This window comes from Sceloporus undulatus, chromosome 5 (assembly GCF_019175285.1).
Source record: "Sceloporus undulatus isolate JIND9_A2432 ecotype Alabama chromosome 5, SceUnd_v1.1, whole genome shotgun sequence".
Classification (NCBI taxonomy): Eukaryota; Metazoa; Chordata; class Lepidosauria; order Squamata; family Phrynosomatidae; genus Sceloporus; species Sceloporus undulatus.
In genome coordinates, this window is record NC_056526.1 from 72,733,666 (window position 1) to 72,752,749 (window position 19,084).

The window sequence follows — 19,084 nt, forward strand, 5'->3', positions numbered from 1 at the left end:
CCACTTATGCTGGGAAGATCCTTTTGTCTTGCTGACTGGATTGACAGAGGATGGCTGGAGCTCTCTGTCCATTTGTGAACATTTCAAAGGAACACAACATGGTGTTTTACCTCATCCTTCTATTTGTAACAACTGTCAGAAACTTGGGGAAAAGGAGGGGCCATCCTGGGTAAGAAATACAGCTGAAACTATTGCAACTACAAACTGAATTATAGCAACATAATGTATGAAATATCTCTCCAGTTGCTTAATATCAGTCATTAAGAATTATGAGTCAGATTTGCTCATTAGTTCATCTGCTGTTTTTTTCTGAACCATGCACCACGATTGCCAGTAACAGAAGCCGTCCATGTAAGACTCATCTAGTTGCCCCAGAAATGTGGATAATTCAATTTAACAAAAGACTGGCCTTAGCACATTTTCCTCTTCAGCCAAACAGAGATGTAATTTTGCCTTATAAGCAGGCATTACTTCACACCCCAACTTGCCAAAATGTTATCACTTCATTTCTTGTGCCATGCTAACAGTTGCATGGCACAGAAAGAAACAAAAAACAACAACCAGGAAGACTTCTATTGCCATGGAATTGCAAGGATGAGGAAAACAACACCTGTTGAATTTCCTCCCTCCATAAGATCATTAAAGGAAAATATACGCTTTTAAGAAAAAAGGTGAAACTTTATCTTTACAGGAAAAATATTTCTGGACCAAAGGGATTTTCAGTGCCATTTTTCACTCACTAGTATGCTACATACCATGCAGGGTTAACTCCCACCAACATCACCATTTTCAAGGCTATTCTTTTGTGCAAATTCCATTTTTCTATGGATGTCGCCAAACAAATCACTCCAGTTAATAGCAGGTGAAAATCTTTGAAATAAGCAGATGCCACCTAAAAGCAAGATTCAATTTGTTAGCTAAATGTGTGCTTTTCAGCTACCATTATTCAATCTGAGTGATAGAATATATTGTTCAGTTTGTGTAGGAAAGAGATTTTTGAAAATGGAAATATGTGAAACAGATTGGAGAAATAAAAGATCCACAAGAGCTAAAAGAGATCAGTCCTTATGATCTCCTTTTAAAACCAACTTGATCATGAGTTAATGTTATTTTAAAAAAACACTAGTGAAAGTTGGAGGATTGTTTAGGGGAAGCGAGAGGATAGGTTTGTGAGGTCACTTGCATTCCTGCTTTTACTGCAAAGCATGTTTGAGTCATAAAATCAAAAGTGAATGCAGATTTGTAGGTTCACTTAGCAAAAGATAATTCTCCCCATAATGCTTAGAGACGTTGCTGAAGTTCATAAACCTTGGGTGCAAAACACAAACCTTTCCATCCCTCAAATCTCAAACTTTTTACAAACTGAACACAGTGTTCTTCAGAAAATCTCAGGGCCTTGAGCATTAATGTTTTTGTAATGTAGCTTTAGTTGTAATGTTTAAAAAAATCCCCACAAACCTCATGTCAGTTATTGTTATTCTATTGTTACTCTCTTTTACTTTCCTGTGCCTCAAAAGTTACTACAATCATTATTTTCGTTACTTAGGGAGGAAATTGAATGGTTGATACTGAATGTGATATCACACCTCTGCTATTTAGTGAGATAACATCCCTGTAATTATAAAAGTAACTAAAGTTATGTCACACAAGAAGTTATGTTAATTTAAAATTACTATGATATGTAAATTATTCCCTAGTTGTTTGGAAGAGGAATTAATTATGAGCTCTTCTGGAAGTCCCTTTGAGGTCAAAATAGATGATCCAGTAATTTCACATCTGGTTCATGGATATAGTCAGATGCCTCTATAACCTGCAATCTATTCATTAAGCACAGAATGGCTGTGAGGCATACAATAAATCCGAAGGGGTTTTGGTCATTGTGGAGGGAAGAACCAAAATAAGATTCACAATCACATGGGTGTAAAGTTGTCTTACAGTGGTGTATTCCACTAATGGATGTCAACCTTGGATAGCTTTGAATTATATGACTGTAGTCCAAAATCACTGTAATGATGTCCTCCTTAGGGGTGACCCATAAAACCCATCCTAAAGCAGATAGCATGAGGTGGCTGGACCTCCTAACCAATATTTTGCAAGCTACCTTGGATTGATGGGAAAGGTAGGATAAATAGATATAAACTTGCATATTGTGTAAAGGAGGAGAAATGGCCCCTTGCTACAGAAAGGAGAGGTAGCAAAGTTGGACCACAGCTCTAAGGAGCTCACCTCCAATGTTGGTTTAGGGATCTTGTGAGCTGTAGTCCCAAAATGATAACATTTTCCAAGCATGGAGTGATAACTGAATGGTGGGTAAAAATTTTGAAAAAATAAATTTAAAAGTGACCAGGACAGAGGACAAACTGTGTATAACATTACTCATTCTCTCTATTTTCTTCACTGCTGCTGCCTCTTTTTCATGCCAAGAACTTGCCCTAGGAACTGTGAACAGGCAGCCAGCATCCCCTGCCCTTGAATGGATTAGCTGGGGATTACTATAAAGTAAAAATCCCTAGAGTGCACTGTAAACAGTTCATAACTTTAAAGAAATCGGAATGATACTAAAATACACATATAATTAAATAATGTAAATACAATTGGAATTTGAAACAGAGAAATGAGTGGGGTTGAGAAAGGGAAAGAAAAGAATGAAATGTACCTCTTTGGAAGCCATAATCCCAAACATTGGAAACATCAAAGCAGGAAGCAATGCTGAAACAGCCAAGGGCAAAGCCTCTGTAAGCCAAAAGATGGCCACCACAAACAGTGTGTATGCACATTCTGCTTCCTAGAACAAACAGATGTAATTAAAAACTAAATCAGATTTTTATTATGCAATGTTAATAATCAAAAAGCAAAAAACAGAAGATCAAAAAGATCAAATTAATATTACAAAACCTGATTAAATGACAGTGGTGTTTACTGGGAAATCTTTCCAGTTGCTTATAAACTAGATATATTATAGACCCCTTTCCAAACACATTTTATTTAACAACAACAACCACCACAGAAACTTCAACCTTTTGAAGGATTTCCCAAGAAAAGTCGACTAAAGGCAAGTTTAGCCATCAGACAAGACTATTTGAGTAACCACCACTGAACTCAGAATGTATTTAAGTACTTCAGAAGAACTTTTCTTCTTTTGACATTGCTTATATCACTTTTAAGCACAATTTAAGTGATTTTTAAAAAGTTTTATTGCCTTCTTGTCTTTCACCCTTCAGGAAAAATGGGTTCTTAGCACTAGAAAATGAAAAGCCATATTAGCTTTGTTTGTTTAGCTTTGTTGCATTACAATCATGTTTCTTGCTAATGAAATAAAATCACCCAGATGGCAAGCAAAAGAGATGGAGCGAATGAGAAGGTACTGAGCCTGTTCTTATTTCTATTGAGATCCAAACCCATCAGACCAAGAACTTTAAAGGAGTTATCTAGGCTGGTGAACCTGTTTGGGGGGGAATGGGTCAGCATCCTGGATAGCTTCTTGAAAATTCAGACTACAGCACAAGGAAGATTCACCATATCTCTGCATCGACCACAAAACACACACATTCAGATCCAGGTGTAATTTTGGGGTGAGTAGGAAGACCTGGGGGCTTTGTGTCAATGGGTGGCTACACTATGGCAAGGGAAATAGCAAATACAGGTTGTGTTCCCCATATCTGAAATACTTGGGACCAAAAGTGTTTGGGATTTTTGAATTTTTCATATTTTAGAATACAGTGGACCCTCTACATTTGCAGGGGTTAGGAGCACAGGTCCCTCATCAAAGTGGAAAACCCACAAATAAAAAAAGAACATGATTTTTTAAAAAAAAATCACAGAGAACACCTCTCTAGGAATCTCTAGGACTTCCAGGACCATTCTGTGGTCAAGATCTACCAGAGGTTGACTGTAAAATTGTGCATGAGTATCTACAAATGCCTAGATAAGGTTCTCTTTAGGAATCTTTGGGTCCTCCAGCATGACTTGTGGCAGAAGTTGACAATAGAGTCACACTGGAGGACCTAGAGATTCCTAGAGAGAACATATTAATCGAGTCCATGAATAATTAAACCTTCAAAATAAAAACCACAAATGTGGAAGACTGACTGTAATTGCATATATATAATGAGATATCTTGGACATAGAAATCCAAGTCTAAACCTGAAATTCATTTATGTTTAATTTACAACTTATACACATAACCTAAAAGTAATTTCATACACAATATTTTAAAAAATTTCTGCATGAAACAAAGTTTGTGTACACCGAACCATCAGAAAGCAAAGGTGTCACTGTCTCAGCCACCCATGAAAATAGTATTGGTATTTGGAATATTTTGCATTTCAGAATTCTGGATAAGGGCAACTCAACCTGTACCACACAGGGAGCATGTTCCTAACAAGCATTGTTCAATATATGTATTTAATTGCAACACAGTGCAACCTTTCCAACAGATTAGACAATAGCTTTGTTACTAGTTGTCTTTAGTTATAAAATTCAAGATTCATTTCATTCTAGCTATTCAGATGTATCCACTATTAGGATACAAAACATACTAGTACAGAGATGGGAATGGTGTGGCCTTTCAAATTTGGAAAGACTGCAATGTCCGGCAGTCTGAGCCAGTACAGCAGTGGTGAGGAATTCTGGCAGCTGCAGTCCAACAATATCTAAAGGCCATGCTGTTGAACTGTATTATAGTCTGGTTACCCAATACTGATTATGATCTCATGAGAGTTCACGTTAGGTAACATGTATACGTTACAGTTTTATTCTACAAAATATGGTGATACAAGTCCAAAATCATCCAAAGGATTAAAACAGGCATGTTCAGACTGGTATTGTGCATGTTTGCTCATGGCGTTTAGTAGGGTATGTGTACCTAAGGGTTAAGTCCCTATTAGTAACACTCTAATAAGATACATAATATACAGTCGGCTCTGGAGCCAAAAGGGTCATCCTACCAGGCCCCAGAACCTCCCCCTCCCCCCCGGTAGTAGCACATGGCACCGCTGCCCTCAGTCCTTCCTTGCTCTCAGATCTTCAGCCCCAAGGGAGGCCCAAGGCTCGTGGTTCCTGCCCCCTGTCAGACCTGGATGAGCCCCTCCAACTCCATCCTTCCCTCCCCATGGCACGTGACAGAAAAAGGACAAGGAATAGGAGGAGGAGGAGGAGGAAGAGGAAGAGGAGGAGGAGGAGAGGAAGGAGAGGTAGGCTTCGGGTAGCTGGGGAGGAGCCCCTTTTCCGGTTCAGATATTCCCTGGGGAGCCTGCTCCTCTTCCCCGCCACCTCTTCCTATTCTTCCTTCTTCCTCTTCCTCTGCTGCTTCCCCTGGCTTTCCATCCATGGATGCTGGAATCTGCAGGTGGAATCTCCATGGATACGGGGGGCCTACTATATCATACAATGAGGCAATTTTCCTTGTTTTCTGAAATCAAAGGCCTATTGGCCTAAATACAACTTAATGTTGGGAAACAGGGAATACCATAGAAGAGTTCCTCCTCCCACAATTCTGTACTTGATGTTGTGGTTCCTAAGCATATTGTAGATGGTATTCCTGCTTGCACTACTATTTGTTCTTTGGAAACATCCTGAATACACAAAATCCATCTAGTTGAAAGTAAAATATTGAGAACAGAATTGAAAGTTTAAAGATGGCTATTGCAGATTCAGTCACCACAAATGTTCCTTCCTTCCTTAAATAAATGAGTAAGGTCGTTGCAGGTTCAGTAACTTTGACATTACCATGCTGATTTGGTATTAATGAAATATATCCGTTAATGGAAAAGCCACGTCTGGCAGCGGCTTTTCTAGGTTTATAATTTGGCAGAGATGCAATTTTCACTGGATCACATTCTGAGCATGTGAATGTCTAGTCCAGCCGTCATGAAATTTCAGTGGAAAATTCCTATGCTTACAGTGAATAATCAAAGTAGAAGGGATATACTGTATTCATTGCTCTACTGTAATGAGACTTCAAACCTCCCAATACATTTATCTTTAGTTGCTCCCAACACAATTTTACAAATATATCTCAGTGTCTTATACTGGGCATAAAGACAGCTGCTTGAAAATAAGTAAAATATTTAGTAGATATAATTGCACATATAGAACCCATGTATCTTACAATTTATTGTGAAGTATGTTCACGCTCTGGATGAAGAATGATTGGACTTTGAGCCAAGAGATTTGAAGCCTCATTTCATTGCTGAATCAGTTATGGATTTACTGGCTGACTCTAGGAAAACTAATCCTCAATATCACTTTCCTCGTCTCTAAAATGGGCATAAAGTAGAGAAGTGGTGCATCCAGTGCAATGGGGGAAAACAATTAAATCTGAAATAGAATCCTTAATTCAATGTTTAGTTGCAACTGGAATAGATCTGTAGCCTAAGAGCTAGCTCTGAGTCACCTTTCTGTGACCTTTGATATCAAGTCCATATCAAATAGGGATGTCTTAGGCAAGTAGCCCAAATGGGGGCTGTCCAGTGCAGGAAACTAGCTATACCAGGTTGATCAGGATAGCTCAGAATGAGAGAAGACGAAGGCACTCAACCATGATGGCATCTCTCTAGATCAGAATTGGCATAATCCCTAGGCTATGGAGAAGTGTTAGCGAGTTGGATTGGGAAATTTTTTGCATATGACAGACAAAGGGAGTTTCCTTTTGGGAATGAAACTCTTTTTGTCTGGGAACATTCACATCGGTCCAGTCATTATTACATATTGCACACCATTCTTCTCCCCTGGAAAGTTGCTTAAGTCAGTCAACTGCTGAAATACTGCCCTTAGGACTCATTTCCATTATATTGGGGCTTGGGTGCGGAGGCGCAGCAGCACGCACCACTCATTTTTCTAACAGAAGGGAGGGGTCCAGACCCCAAGAACCCCCCCTTGGCTATGTCCCTGAGACTCCTATAACAAGTATAGTCTCAGAGAGACCCATTTTGGAATCAAAGGTAAAAAGCAATAACTCTTAGAAAAGAGCAGAGACTTTGTGTTGAAAATGATGAACAACTACCACCCCAACAAGAATAAGAACTATCCCTAAAGAAAAATATACCACAAACTGGCCATCAGAACTATAAAACAGGACCTGAATCCTTTATTGCTAGCCCAAGGCAGAATGGACACATTAAATCAACTGTTGAATGATATTTCAACACTGATGCAATTGGTCCACTCTAGTTAGAATTCACGATAGGATTCAAGGTTTGAAAATAATGTATGTTGCAAGTAACAGTGTAATGTGTAACAGGTTACTTTGGTTGAAATTCTATTGGCTATTTTGAACTAAAATAAACCCATTGAATTAACTGCTGAAGAGTAAGTCAAAACTTAGGTATATACAACTGATTTAATGCGTCTAGATGGGGCTAACAATAGGATTTAGGCTAATATGTAATAGTAAAGTAGTTTTTCTTTTATGAAATAACAAAATGACTCATAGTGCCATTAATGTTTTGGTGGAATGAGTCCATTTGACTCATTACTTTCAAAACACTGTTATTGGGGAATCATTTCCCAGGAATTTAGGTAATTTAAAGTGTTTTTTTAAAGTACAATGGGTCCTTGTTATGGGCTGGGATTTGGTTCCATGATTCCCTTTGGATAACAAAATATGTGGATGCTCAAGTCCCATTAAATACAATGGTATAGGAAAATGGTGTCCCTTATATAAAATAGAAAATCCAGGTTTGCTATTTGGAATTTATACTTTAAACAATATATATATTTTCAAGGTGTGGATGCTTGAATCTGTGGATAAAAACTCTGTGGATAATGATGGCTGGCCGTAACTGTCTCAGGAATAATAGGGCCTTCCTGCAACCTATCCTATGCATATTTTCTTACATGTAAGCTACACTGAACACACAAAAGATATTTTGAAGTACATATTGTACTTGTCAGTGTTTTCATATTTAAGAATTTTTCAATGGTAATAGATTAGACCCCCCCCCCCCCCCCCCCCGCATTTTAAAAACTGTTCTGGAGTCACTGAGAAGTTGTATCTATTGATATGGTGTTGCTGGTGTTTGTTTCAAAAATTGTTCTTGATCTGAAATACTTCAGGGATATGGCAACAAATGTACATGTTATCTGCAATATGAAAATATAGACAAAATAAATGACAAAGCATGGGCCCATTCCAGCTGTTAATGGGTTATGGAACTGATAGGGGAAATAGTCTTTAAAATATTGTGTTTTTAGACACCTGTTAAGTACTGTCTTTAAATGACAAGCATATATATTAGAATATTTCTTTTTAATACAAACCTTTAAAATAAAGGTTAAATTGCCTCTGTCCATGGTTGAAAAGTGCCCTTTGAAGTTCATCCCTATCTAGTGTAAATTATTTTTCTTTTTTTAAACTTGACATGTAGAAGACCAGCTTTATATCTAATCTCCCTCTTTGCATTTTTCAAACTGTAGAAAATATTCTGAATTGTCATTTACTGATGTTGCAGATTAAATGAAGCATAAAAAATTGTTATGATTGCAGAGTCCTGGGGAGGGGTGCGATTAATTTTAGAGTGAAAAAAAGTTTCACCTCCTCTTTCCATTTACATTTTCAAGGTCCCTCTGATAGTAACATATGGTGAATCTGTGAATTACTGTGATCCATAACACACTTTTAATGTTAACACAGGGGCTGAACAGACAGGCCAAAATAAAGCTGTTCCGCGTCACTTTGGAGGTATGCATCTTAAGAGGCCAGAAGCTGTGCTAAAGTTGTGCTCTAGTCCTTAGGACTGGAGTGAGACTTTGGCACAGTTTCTGGACTCTTAAGACACATGCATCATTTAAACAGCATACCTCCAAAGTGACCTAAAGCAGCTTTATTTTGCCCTATCTGTTCAGGCCCACAGTTAAAATAATCAGGAATTCCCCCTTCCCCTTCTATTGTGTGCACAGGGTAGAACACAAAATTTTGCTATGTAGTCATGTTGTACATCACAGTTCAGCTGAGATTTTACTCTTTGGATCATACTATGCAATTATAGTAGTATGATTGCACTTTAACTATCTATGGCGTGGTACAGACCATCCAAAAAGGACAGTCTCCTGGCGCCCAGGTTTGGTCTATGGGGAAGCCGCAGCCTCCAGACCATGAGTCTTCCCTGCGAACCAAAAAGAACCTGCAAAAAGCGGGTTCTTCTTGTGGTGCCATTACAACACCGCAGTGTGCCAATGGCGCACTCACAATATCACAATGAAGCTGTGATATGCGGATGCTAGGCTTCTGTCACGTAATGATGGGGGCGCCCATCTGTACAGAGCGCCTCCATTTTGATGCCTGTGTCACATGCGAGGGGCAAGGGGTGTCTAGAAGTGTTGCCCTTCGCATGTGACGAAGGCGTCCTATCATGCCCGTCTGGACCGGGCCATTGTTACATCCTATGGAATCATGAGGTTCACAGCTTAGTGAGTTTTTAGAAGAAGCCTCTCACTGAGAATCCTGAATATCTCTTCCTAAACTATAGATTCTAAGATTCTATAGGATGGATGATGGCAGTTAAAGTGGACTCACAGTGCTATAATTGCATTGTGTGGAAGGGCCCCGTGACTAACAAACAACTCAGCAGCACAGAAAGTACACATGCCTAATAGTACCTATCTTCTCCATTGAGGTGGGCAACACAGGGATGCAGAGGCCTTTTTTTTTTGGCCTAACAATTTCTCAATACCCCTAAAAGACCAAGTAAATGTATAAATCAAATCTGAAAGTGGCTGACAATTCATTTCTGTTTTTCTAAACAAACAAACTCTTTTGGTGGTTGTAGTGGCTGAGGAGTGACGGTAGAAGGAAGGAATATCAACAATCTAAAATATGCCGATGACACCATACCACTAGCAGAAAACATCATAGACCTGGAACAACTACTAAAGAAGGTCAAGAAAGAAAATGCAAAGGCAGGATTACTGCTGAACATAAAGAAAACAAAAGTAATGACCAAAGGGGATCAACATAAATTCAACCTAGACAATGAAGAAATCAAAATAGTAAAAGCATTCCCATATTTTGGATCAAACTTAGATGAGAACAGGGACTGCGATCAAGAATTCAGAAAAAGACTAAGAATGGGAAGGGCAGCTATGAAAGAACTAGAAAATACACTAAAGAGTAACGATACATAACTGAGCAGAAAAGTTAAAATCATCCAATCAACCATATTCCCCATCACCAAGTATGGGTACAAGAGTTGGACAGTGAAAAAGGTTGATAAGAAGAAAATCAATGCATCTAAGGTGTTGGAGAAGAGTACTGAGGATATCCTGGACTGTCAAAAGGACAAACAAATGGGTCCTGGAACAGATAAAGCTGGAAATCTCCCAAGAAGGCAAAATGATCAAGTTGAGGCTGTTGAATTTTGGCCACATCATGAGAAGGCACAACTCATTGGAAAAGACAATAATGCTAGGAAATGTAGAAAGAGAAGAAGACTATATGCTAGATAGATGGAATGTATAAAGGAAGTAACAGGGTATGAATTTGCAGCACCTAAGCACAGCCATGGAGAATAGGAAGACTTGAAGTTGCATTCATGGGGTCTCCATGAGTCAGGAATGCCTCAAAGGCAGTTAACGACAATAACAACAAAGTGGATGGTAAAATGTGGTGTAGGAAAGAAGTTTTGGCAAGGAGGTGAAGCATTCAGGAGACTGCAAAAAGGTCCCAGGTGCAACATGCAGGCCATAAACTCCAGGATTTCCACAGTGTTCTACACAGTGTTCTACCCCACTTTTCCATTCTTATTGATTGTGGCTTTATTTTTACTGCTCAAGACATGGAATTTTAACTCAAAAGCCTTTCTTATGATGACCATACAATGAACAATGAGTGATTATGTGAAGCACAGGCAAACTGCAATAGTGGAGCACAGATGAAAGCATTAATGGCCCACAACATGTGCGTACTTCAAATGTAAACAAGTTCAGCATTGTTGTCTTCTCCCTAAGAACCTTAGGTATTGCAGTTCGGGGTGAGGGAAAAGCTAAGAGTGTAGAAAATAAGGCATATATCCAGTTGGCAGTGGCGTCACTAAGGGTGTGTGGGATGTGTGGACCGCACCAGATGACACCTTAAGGGGGAGGTGACGCTGCTCCTCAAACATCTACTTTTGGGCAGAAATGGGCTATGGCATTCATCTGCTTCCCTTTAAAATGCTTTAAAAGATGTTGGGAGTGAGGTGATGCTTAGTGGGAGGAGAAGGGAGAGTCCCCAGAATTTTTAATTTTTTAAATTTTTTTATTCTTTTTAAATTTTATTTTAAAACATCACATTTTAACCAAATCTTCACTATGCATTATCTAAATGAATTTAGGTTGTGCATATGATATTGTAATTTGAAGGTGTACTTTTAATTTTGATAGTTGTTTATGTTTATGTTTATCTCACAACTATTAGCATTGCATTCAGTGCTATATGGGAATTATGATTTATGAGGAACAATAGTGCAAAACAGCATTGCTAAGGATTCTGTACAATGTGAAACGGGAGGAGATCAATGGGGGGGGGAGTGAAACCATGTGTTACCACACCAGGTGACAGCCACCCTAGGGATGCCACTGGCAGATAGAAAGGTGTTTTAATCTAGATGCTCTACATGTTTCTTCATGATAAACTAAAATTATAATGAGTACTTTCTTTATTTTGCATTGTTTCCATTTTTGGACTTTATTTTTAAAGCTATTAAAAATAAAACAAAATATCATAGAAAAAAGTATAAAGACATTCTAGTTTATTTTTACTTAAGACTTAACAGTTTGAAAACCAGTCTACATCTAGACTATCTGAAGCATGTGTCCAGATAGATAACATATAAATTTTCCTTAGACCAGTGATGGGCTCTTGTGGAGAGTGTTGGGGGAATTAGATGGTGATACTTGTAGGCCTTCTGCACAGGTACCTACTATCACCTAAGACAAGGATAAGGCATACATGGTCCTCCATATGTTGTTACACTGAAGGTCCCATAATCCCTCATGATTGGTTAGGGTGGCTTTCAGTCCACCATTTATATGTTTAATTATATGTTTTCCCTGCATCTCAATCTGTGAGTTGTTTCCTCAAGTGGACTGGTTGTAATCTGGGTAGGGATACTGCAAGCTCGTGGGTATGGCTAGGAATGGATGTCTTTCTTCTCTGTTTTTCTGTCCTACCAAAGAGAGATGCTGGGGACAAAACCTTGGGAAAATGGCTTCTACATGATTATGTGTGAAGGAGGCCTAGTATGTGGTTCACAATTTCTAGCTCTTAGAGTTGGTTCCTCTGGGACAGACTGACATATGGAATAATAATCACACAAATGATCCTGGTTGTGCTCAGTACCAGCTATGATTAAAGTCATCAACAAATCTCGAGTAAACCAAAGTGGAGAAAAATTATCTATGTATTAAAGCTTTTGCAGAGAGTCTTTATTCACCCCACCAGAGAGTCTTTATTCACCCCACCATTTGAACAATGTCTCAAATGATCATACTGCACAGACGTTATAATAGAGACAAGCTTAGCCAGAAGGATTAGTCATTAGAATAACAGATTGAGCATAGTTCGTTCTCTGTGCCTGAAACTATATTATCCATCTCTTATACAGGGATACATTTCAATAAGATTGTAAACAAGAAAAAACTTATTAATCTCTCAGTTTTACTGCTGGTAATTCTTTAAAAAACCAACAACACTTGCATCAACTATGTTCTTACACAATTACATTTCCTAAGGGAAAAAAAGAAACAGAGTAGTGTCATTTGTGGAAATTTCTTGCCTTAGGTGTGATGTTAAAACTAGTTATAGACATGGTGTGCATTGCCAGAACCCCCTGTATTTTGAAATCACTACCTTTCCCCTTCTGATCATTCATTCTTAATTGTATAGAGTCGATAAAGAATTATTAATCTGCAGGCCTAAACTCTGCTATATCACTTCATCTACTGATGTGCTTAACACTACTGGAAATTTCATGTATGAGAGCTTTGAGGCCTAGCATTTGCATATCAAGCATAATGCCCAGAATCAATTTGCTTGAACATCATAGATTGATTATACAAGGTAGAAGAACAGGGATGGGCGACACAGAATCTTGTGGTGACACGTAGGTCCAGAGATCATATATTTCTTTCTTCCTTGAGCTCCCCCTACAACCGCAGCGCCAAAATTCAACTGCACATTTTGCTGCTAAAATTTTGTGGGAGTTGCCAAATTTTATTTTTAAGTTTAAAATAAGCAAGACATGCTTCCTTTATAGGGGTTGTTGTGGTTTGTTGGCAAAATACAGTCCTAAACTAGGAAAACTCCTTTCAAAACAAGCACTCTCTGTTTCTTTAAAAGGCTTTTCCCTCCCCTGGCTGTTGAATTTTGACAGCAGGATTGTGCCCTATGGTAGTTAGGTACCTGATCACCTCTGTGGCAGAGAGCTGCCTTGTGCCAAATCATAATTGGAAGGTTCCACAGGTATGCCCATGGACAAGAATGACCTGTACATGCTAAAGCAAGGGTGACCAGTAGATCTGTTGCCACAAGGGTGATGAATCCATTGTTGGTTTTACATCCTCTCCTCCTGCAACTGCTCCAAGTTGTATAGGTGACATGCAAGTGTTCGAACCTGTTCCCAAGAGAGGTACCAGAAAGACAACCAAACAATCCAAGTATCTGTGGAAGGAGTGGCTGTGAAGCTGACAACCTTTACAGCTGTGGAACCAACTAGCCACTCCTATTTTAATGGTACATAATATTGTGTCTATATTTTTCTTCCTTTTATTGCTTAACCTAACAAGCTCCAGCCACTTCAGTTCTAATTACAGTGTAGCTATGGAACAGAGTAGCAACTGGCTCGCATTCACATGCAAGCATTCTGTACGGAACAAAGTTTTTCTTTTCTTTTCTTGGTTTAAGCCAAGTAGTAAGGAAATAAAGGCTATTTGAAAAATATTCAACAAAAACGCTGAAAAAAATGTGTCTCCTGAGTGTCAGGAAAACCTCACCAGGAAAACGGGACTGATGAGAATCTATACATTTCAGAACTTACTCTACACAAAACCTGAATGTTTGGGGCACATTTTCTGTTCCCTGCATATAAAATGCTATTTTGTGCATATGAAAAAAACGCAGCAGAGATCCTGCACTGGGAGACATATGCAGACCATGTCACTAAGTCTCCCTAGCTGCATCTGCTGTGACAGGCATCTGCTCCTCTGATGTGTTATGACAGCCATCTGCAGGAACCTTCAGGGATCCTTGGAAGGTCCCTGCAGATGGCATCCTTTCAGTGCATCTAGCTATAGAAAAAGAGCTGAGCACATCTCCACTGATCCCTCCAGTCTCTGACAACACAGAGGGGAAGTACTACTTACAAGGCTGGTTTGGGAGAGATCTTGGTCATTGCAAAGATGCAATGACCAAAGAAGTGAATTGCAGTAGTATTACAATTGACTTACACCTTCATAATTCACTAACGGGATGCTAGCCCATGAGTTGATTAGTTCCCCAACTATTGTATTTCCTGTTCAGGAAACAGCATTTTCTATAAATATACCACGGGCAATTTTTGCACAAAATAAGTCCCAAACTGTGAATAGTCTTCAAAAACTGCCATTTTCAAAGACTCTCACAGCAGGAGGAAGCCTACTAAAATTATTTGTTGCTTCCTTCGTGAATAAAATCAGCAAAGAGTTACAAGTGAGATTCAGTTATGGGTTTGCAACCTAGAGTTACAAATTCTTAAAATGAATTTGTATTTACAAAGGCTACATATTCAATGTTGTGGCACTATTACTATGATTGTAAAAGTCCCCCAAACCTACCTTAACAGCCACCAGACACTGCAAACAATGGAGGTCTGTTCTCCTGTCAATCAGTGTGCAGCAGATGAGGTTTCCATCTCAAGTCCTGCCAGAGACCTCCTGTGTTTGAAGTAATTGCCATAGGGATTCTGCTTTTGATTGCCATATTGGTGATTGCTGGAAGGAGGAGCGTGGAACATCTGTTTGTTGCAACCCCAGTTGATAGGAGAACAGATATCCATCTTTTGCAGCAGCAGCTGACATGTCACTTTGTTAAAAATAACTAAATAGTTGATCTAGGACCTTGACCATCATCTCTACCAAACCACCAAAAAATGGTTTCCACAGATACAGAATATGACTCTCTAGTTCAGGGGTAGGCAACCTTTTTGAGCCGGGGGGCCGGGTTGCTGCCCCTCAGGTGACTGGGGGGGGGCTGAAGGTGAGGGGTGGAGCTTCCACCCTCGGGGCGGAGCTGCATGCCAGGGGCGGAACCTCTACCCTCCGGAGGCCAGGCCTCCTCCTCTTTGCGGGCCCCTAACGGGGCCCCAGGCACCATCAGAGACCTGCAAAAAAGCCGGCAGGGGCCGCCAGCGCTGGAGGCCTCCCCCTCTTTGCCGGGACCTGACGGGGCTCCAGGCCCTGTCAGAGGCCGGCAAAAAAGCCGTCGGGGGACACCAGCGCTAGAAGCCTCCTCCTCTTTGCCGGCCCTTTTGCTGTCGCTGGGGCCCTCCAAGAGGGCTCCGGTGGCGGCAGCAAGCCTCTGGGAGGCCCGATGCCGTCGCCGGGGCCCTCTTGGAGGGCGCCAGCAATTGCAACCGGCCTCCCAGAGGCCCGCTGCCACCACCGGGGTCCTCTTGGAGGGCGCCAGCAACTGCATTGGGCCTCTGGGAGGCCTGCTGCCGCCGCCGGAGCCCTCCTGGAGGGCGCCAGCGACGGCATTGGGCCTCACAGAGGCCACTGCCAATGGCGACGAAGTCTCTTGCGACCTTACTTGTGGTCATGCGAGACTTCACCTCTAGGCGCCGCCATTTTGAAAAAATGGTGGCGGCCGGGAGCGGGAAAAGCCGCAATTGGCGGCGGCGGCGGCAGCAGCAGGGGAAGGCAGGGGCCGGCAGAAAGGTCTCTGAGGGCCGCATCCAGCCCGCAGGCCGGAGGTTGCCGACCCCTGCTCTAGTTCATACAAAATTGATTTGGATCTTAATCAAGGTGGATATTTTTCCCTCCAGGCATGAGGACATATGAACTTCAACATCAAGAGAGAATCTGAGAGTTCAGGCCTAGATTCAATGTGATGGTACTGGAGTAAAGAACTCTGTCAGTGTAATTGCTATCCTACTCATGGAATAAAGAGATCAGTAACAAAAGTATGGGTTAAAACAGGGCCATTTATTGACCTATTTATTAAGTTCTTAATGGAATTTTAGCTTGTATCATAAGCAAAACAAATGTGGGAGACAGGGAAAGCTGCATACCAGTGTCTTACCTCGGACTACCTCTGCAGCTTATAAAGGATGATAACACCTGGGCCTTCAACGACAGTCCATAAATTGGGTTGCCATTGGACAGCCCGCATCATGAAGTCCACCAAGAAGTCCCCTGGTCTCTCACCAATGAAAGGCCAGCAAACAGCCAATCCTAGCTCCACAACCTCTGGTGTGGAGGGGGTGAGATTGCCATTGTGTTGAATTTAAGTGCTGTTACAAACTAGTGTACACATGCATTGCCTTGCACAACTGGTTGCCCAATGGAAACTTGATTGGATCCCTCCCTTGTGTGAATGCTAGACATTTATTCATGTCATCCAACCATTGTGATTTGTCAGGGACTGTCTTCAATAATTCTCTGTCTTTCCACTCTTTTGGTTGCTTTTAAAACATCCCAGTTTCTCTCTCTTACTCTCACTTTTCCCTCTTGACCTCACCTTATTTTAGTTGCTGCAAGCTGGGTTCAAAATACAAAAGTGGTTTGAATCCAATTAACTCAGCAGGGAGACAGAAGAAGAGGAATAGAATCTTGCCCTTCCAAATAGGCTCAGGCAAAATTCCTGCAGCTGCTCCTAGCTTGTCTGTTCTTAATAACTTTTGCTGTCATGAACACACTTTGATGTTACTTGGCCACATGTTTCTGTGGAATATTGGAGGGGAGCCAGTGTGCTATAGTGGTTTGCACATTGGACTACAACTCTGGAGACCAGAGTTCATAGAAACCCACTGGGTACACTTAGACAAATCACACACTCCCAGCCTCATCGGAAGGCAAAAGCAAACCCTGCTCTGAATAATTTTGACAAGGAATCCTCATAATAGATTCACTGGTCACCATAAGTCAGAAATGATTTGAAGGCACAGAACAACAACATACATTGTAGGGTAATGTTCATTTCCACTAGTATACAAAACTTTGTTAAAGCATATTGCTAAACTTACGAAAGGAAATCCTGTGTCAGAACACTTGTGAACTCTGGGTAAAATCTTGTAAAGGGTCTGCCTATTTTTTTAAAAAAAAAACAATGAATGCAAGCTACAGGAAAAGAGGTTCCACTTAAACATTAGGAGGAACTTTTTGACAGTAAGAGGTATTCGACAGTGGAACACAGTGCCTTGGAGTGTGGTGGAGTCTCCTTCTTTTGAGGTCTTTAAACAGAGGCTGGATAGCCATCTGTCAGTGGTGCTTTGATTGTGATTTCGTGCATGGTAGGAGGTTGGACTGGGTGCCCCTTGTGGTCTCTTCCAGCTCTATGATTCTATGAAATACTGACACAACTTAAGGGAAAGGTTGGATGAGGGAAAACAAACTCAAGCTGAATCCAGAGAAAACGGAGGTACTTGCAATAGGCACCCCAAGTCTGGGGAAGGAGCTTTGTCAACTAGTACTGGACGGGGTCACACTTCCCCTAAAGGACGAAGTTCACAGTTTGGGAGTACTCCTGGATTCATCTCTACAGCTGTCATCCTAAATAGATGCAACAGCCAGGAGTGCTTGGTAACCAACTTCGGTTGATACGTCAACTGCGTCCCTACCTGGACAAAAAGGACCTTGAAACAGTACTGTAGTACTTACACTGTTAATCTCTCGTTTAGATTTCTTTAATGCACTCTTCATGGGGCTACCTATGTATCAAGTTCAGAAGCTTCAACTGGTTCAAAAAGAGGCAGCCAGATTGGTCACCAGAACACCTAGGGTGTGAAAAACTCTTCACTGGCTGCCAATTAGCTTCCGGGCACAGTACAAAGTGTTACCTTTAAAGCCCTTCATGGCTTGGGTCCGAGTTACTCTCCCTACACAATGCACCCCGCACTCTCAGAACATCTGGGAATAATTTATTAGAATACCATAAGCCCAGGTTAATGTCAACTTTCCATAGATCATTTACGACCACAGCCCCCAAACTATGGAACAACCTACCGGAAGAGATCCATCTTAGTACCACCTTAGATGTCTTTAAGAAGGCAATTAAGATGGATTTCTTTTGGCGGGCTTATCCAGCCGACCTCTTATAGGAGATCTTTAAGATAAAATGCTTCACTTCTGGTTATGATGTATATTTTCTAAATGTTTTAGATGTTCTAGATTTTTAGCTATTTTATTGAATTAATAATAATGACAGTGTTTTATTGATTGTATTTTATATCTTTACTGTGTTAATTTGTCATTCCGCAGGGAGAGGCAGGAAAATACAAATAAAATTATTATTATTATTATTATTATTATTATTATTATTATTATTATTATTAAGAGCAGGAACGACATCTCTAATAAATAGCACTGAAACCAATAGCAATGTTGCCTTACATCCATATGCAGCCAAGATTTCAGCCATTAACCTTATTCACTTTCTCACAAAAGTCTTGATTACATAACAAGACAAAAGGTCACACTTCACCAGTAAACAAATTACTATTACTATTACCTACTTAATTTAGCCTCCTATGATTAATGAGCATGAAGGTCTTTCATGTAAACACTGCTGTTTCCTACTTAGTTTATCCTTATGTGATTAGTCAACATGAAGGTATTTCCAATAGATGTGAAACATATTTGAATCTTGATTTTAGCCTGTTATTGTATATCATCCATATAGTATGCACACAAAATTAGTTATGCATTCTCTGAAAGTATCAGGTTTCAGAGCAACATGGCAAAAAGAAGTCAATGGCTGCATCTCCACTGCACAAATAATGCAGTTTAATACTGCTTTAACAGAAGTCTCTGTGAGGGAGCTCTGGTGCCACATCAAAATACAAATCACAGAATATAAATAAAGCATAATAATAATAATAATAATAATAATAATAATAATAATAATAATAATAAT

General features: G+C 40.2%; 1 protein-coding gene across 1 annotated transcript in view; it reads right to left on the reverse strand.

Annotated features, from left to right (window-relative positions):
- SLC13A1 (solute carrier family 13 member 1) overlaps window positions 1-19,084 on the reverse strand; it is an 88,790-nt gene that overhangs the window by 36,522 nt on the left and 33,184 nt on the right. Inside the window, 2 exon segments of the mRNA XM_042468906.1 lie at window positions 756-892; window positions 2,657-2,785. Of these exon segments, the coding sequence (XP_042324840.1) occupies window positions 756-892; window positions 2,657-2,785 (266 nt within the window).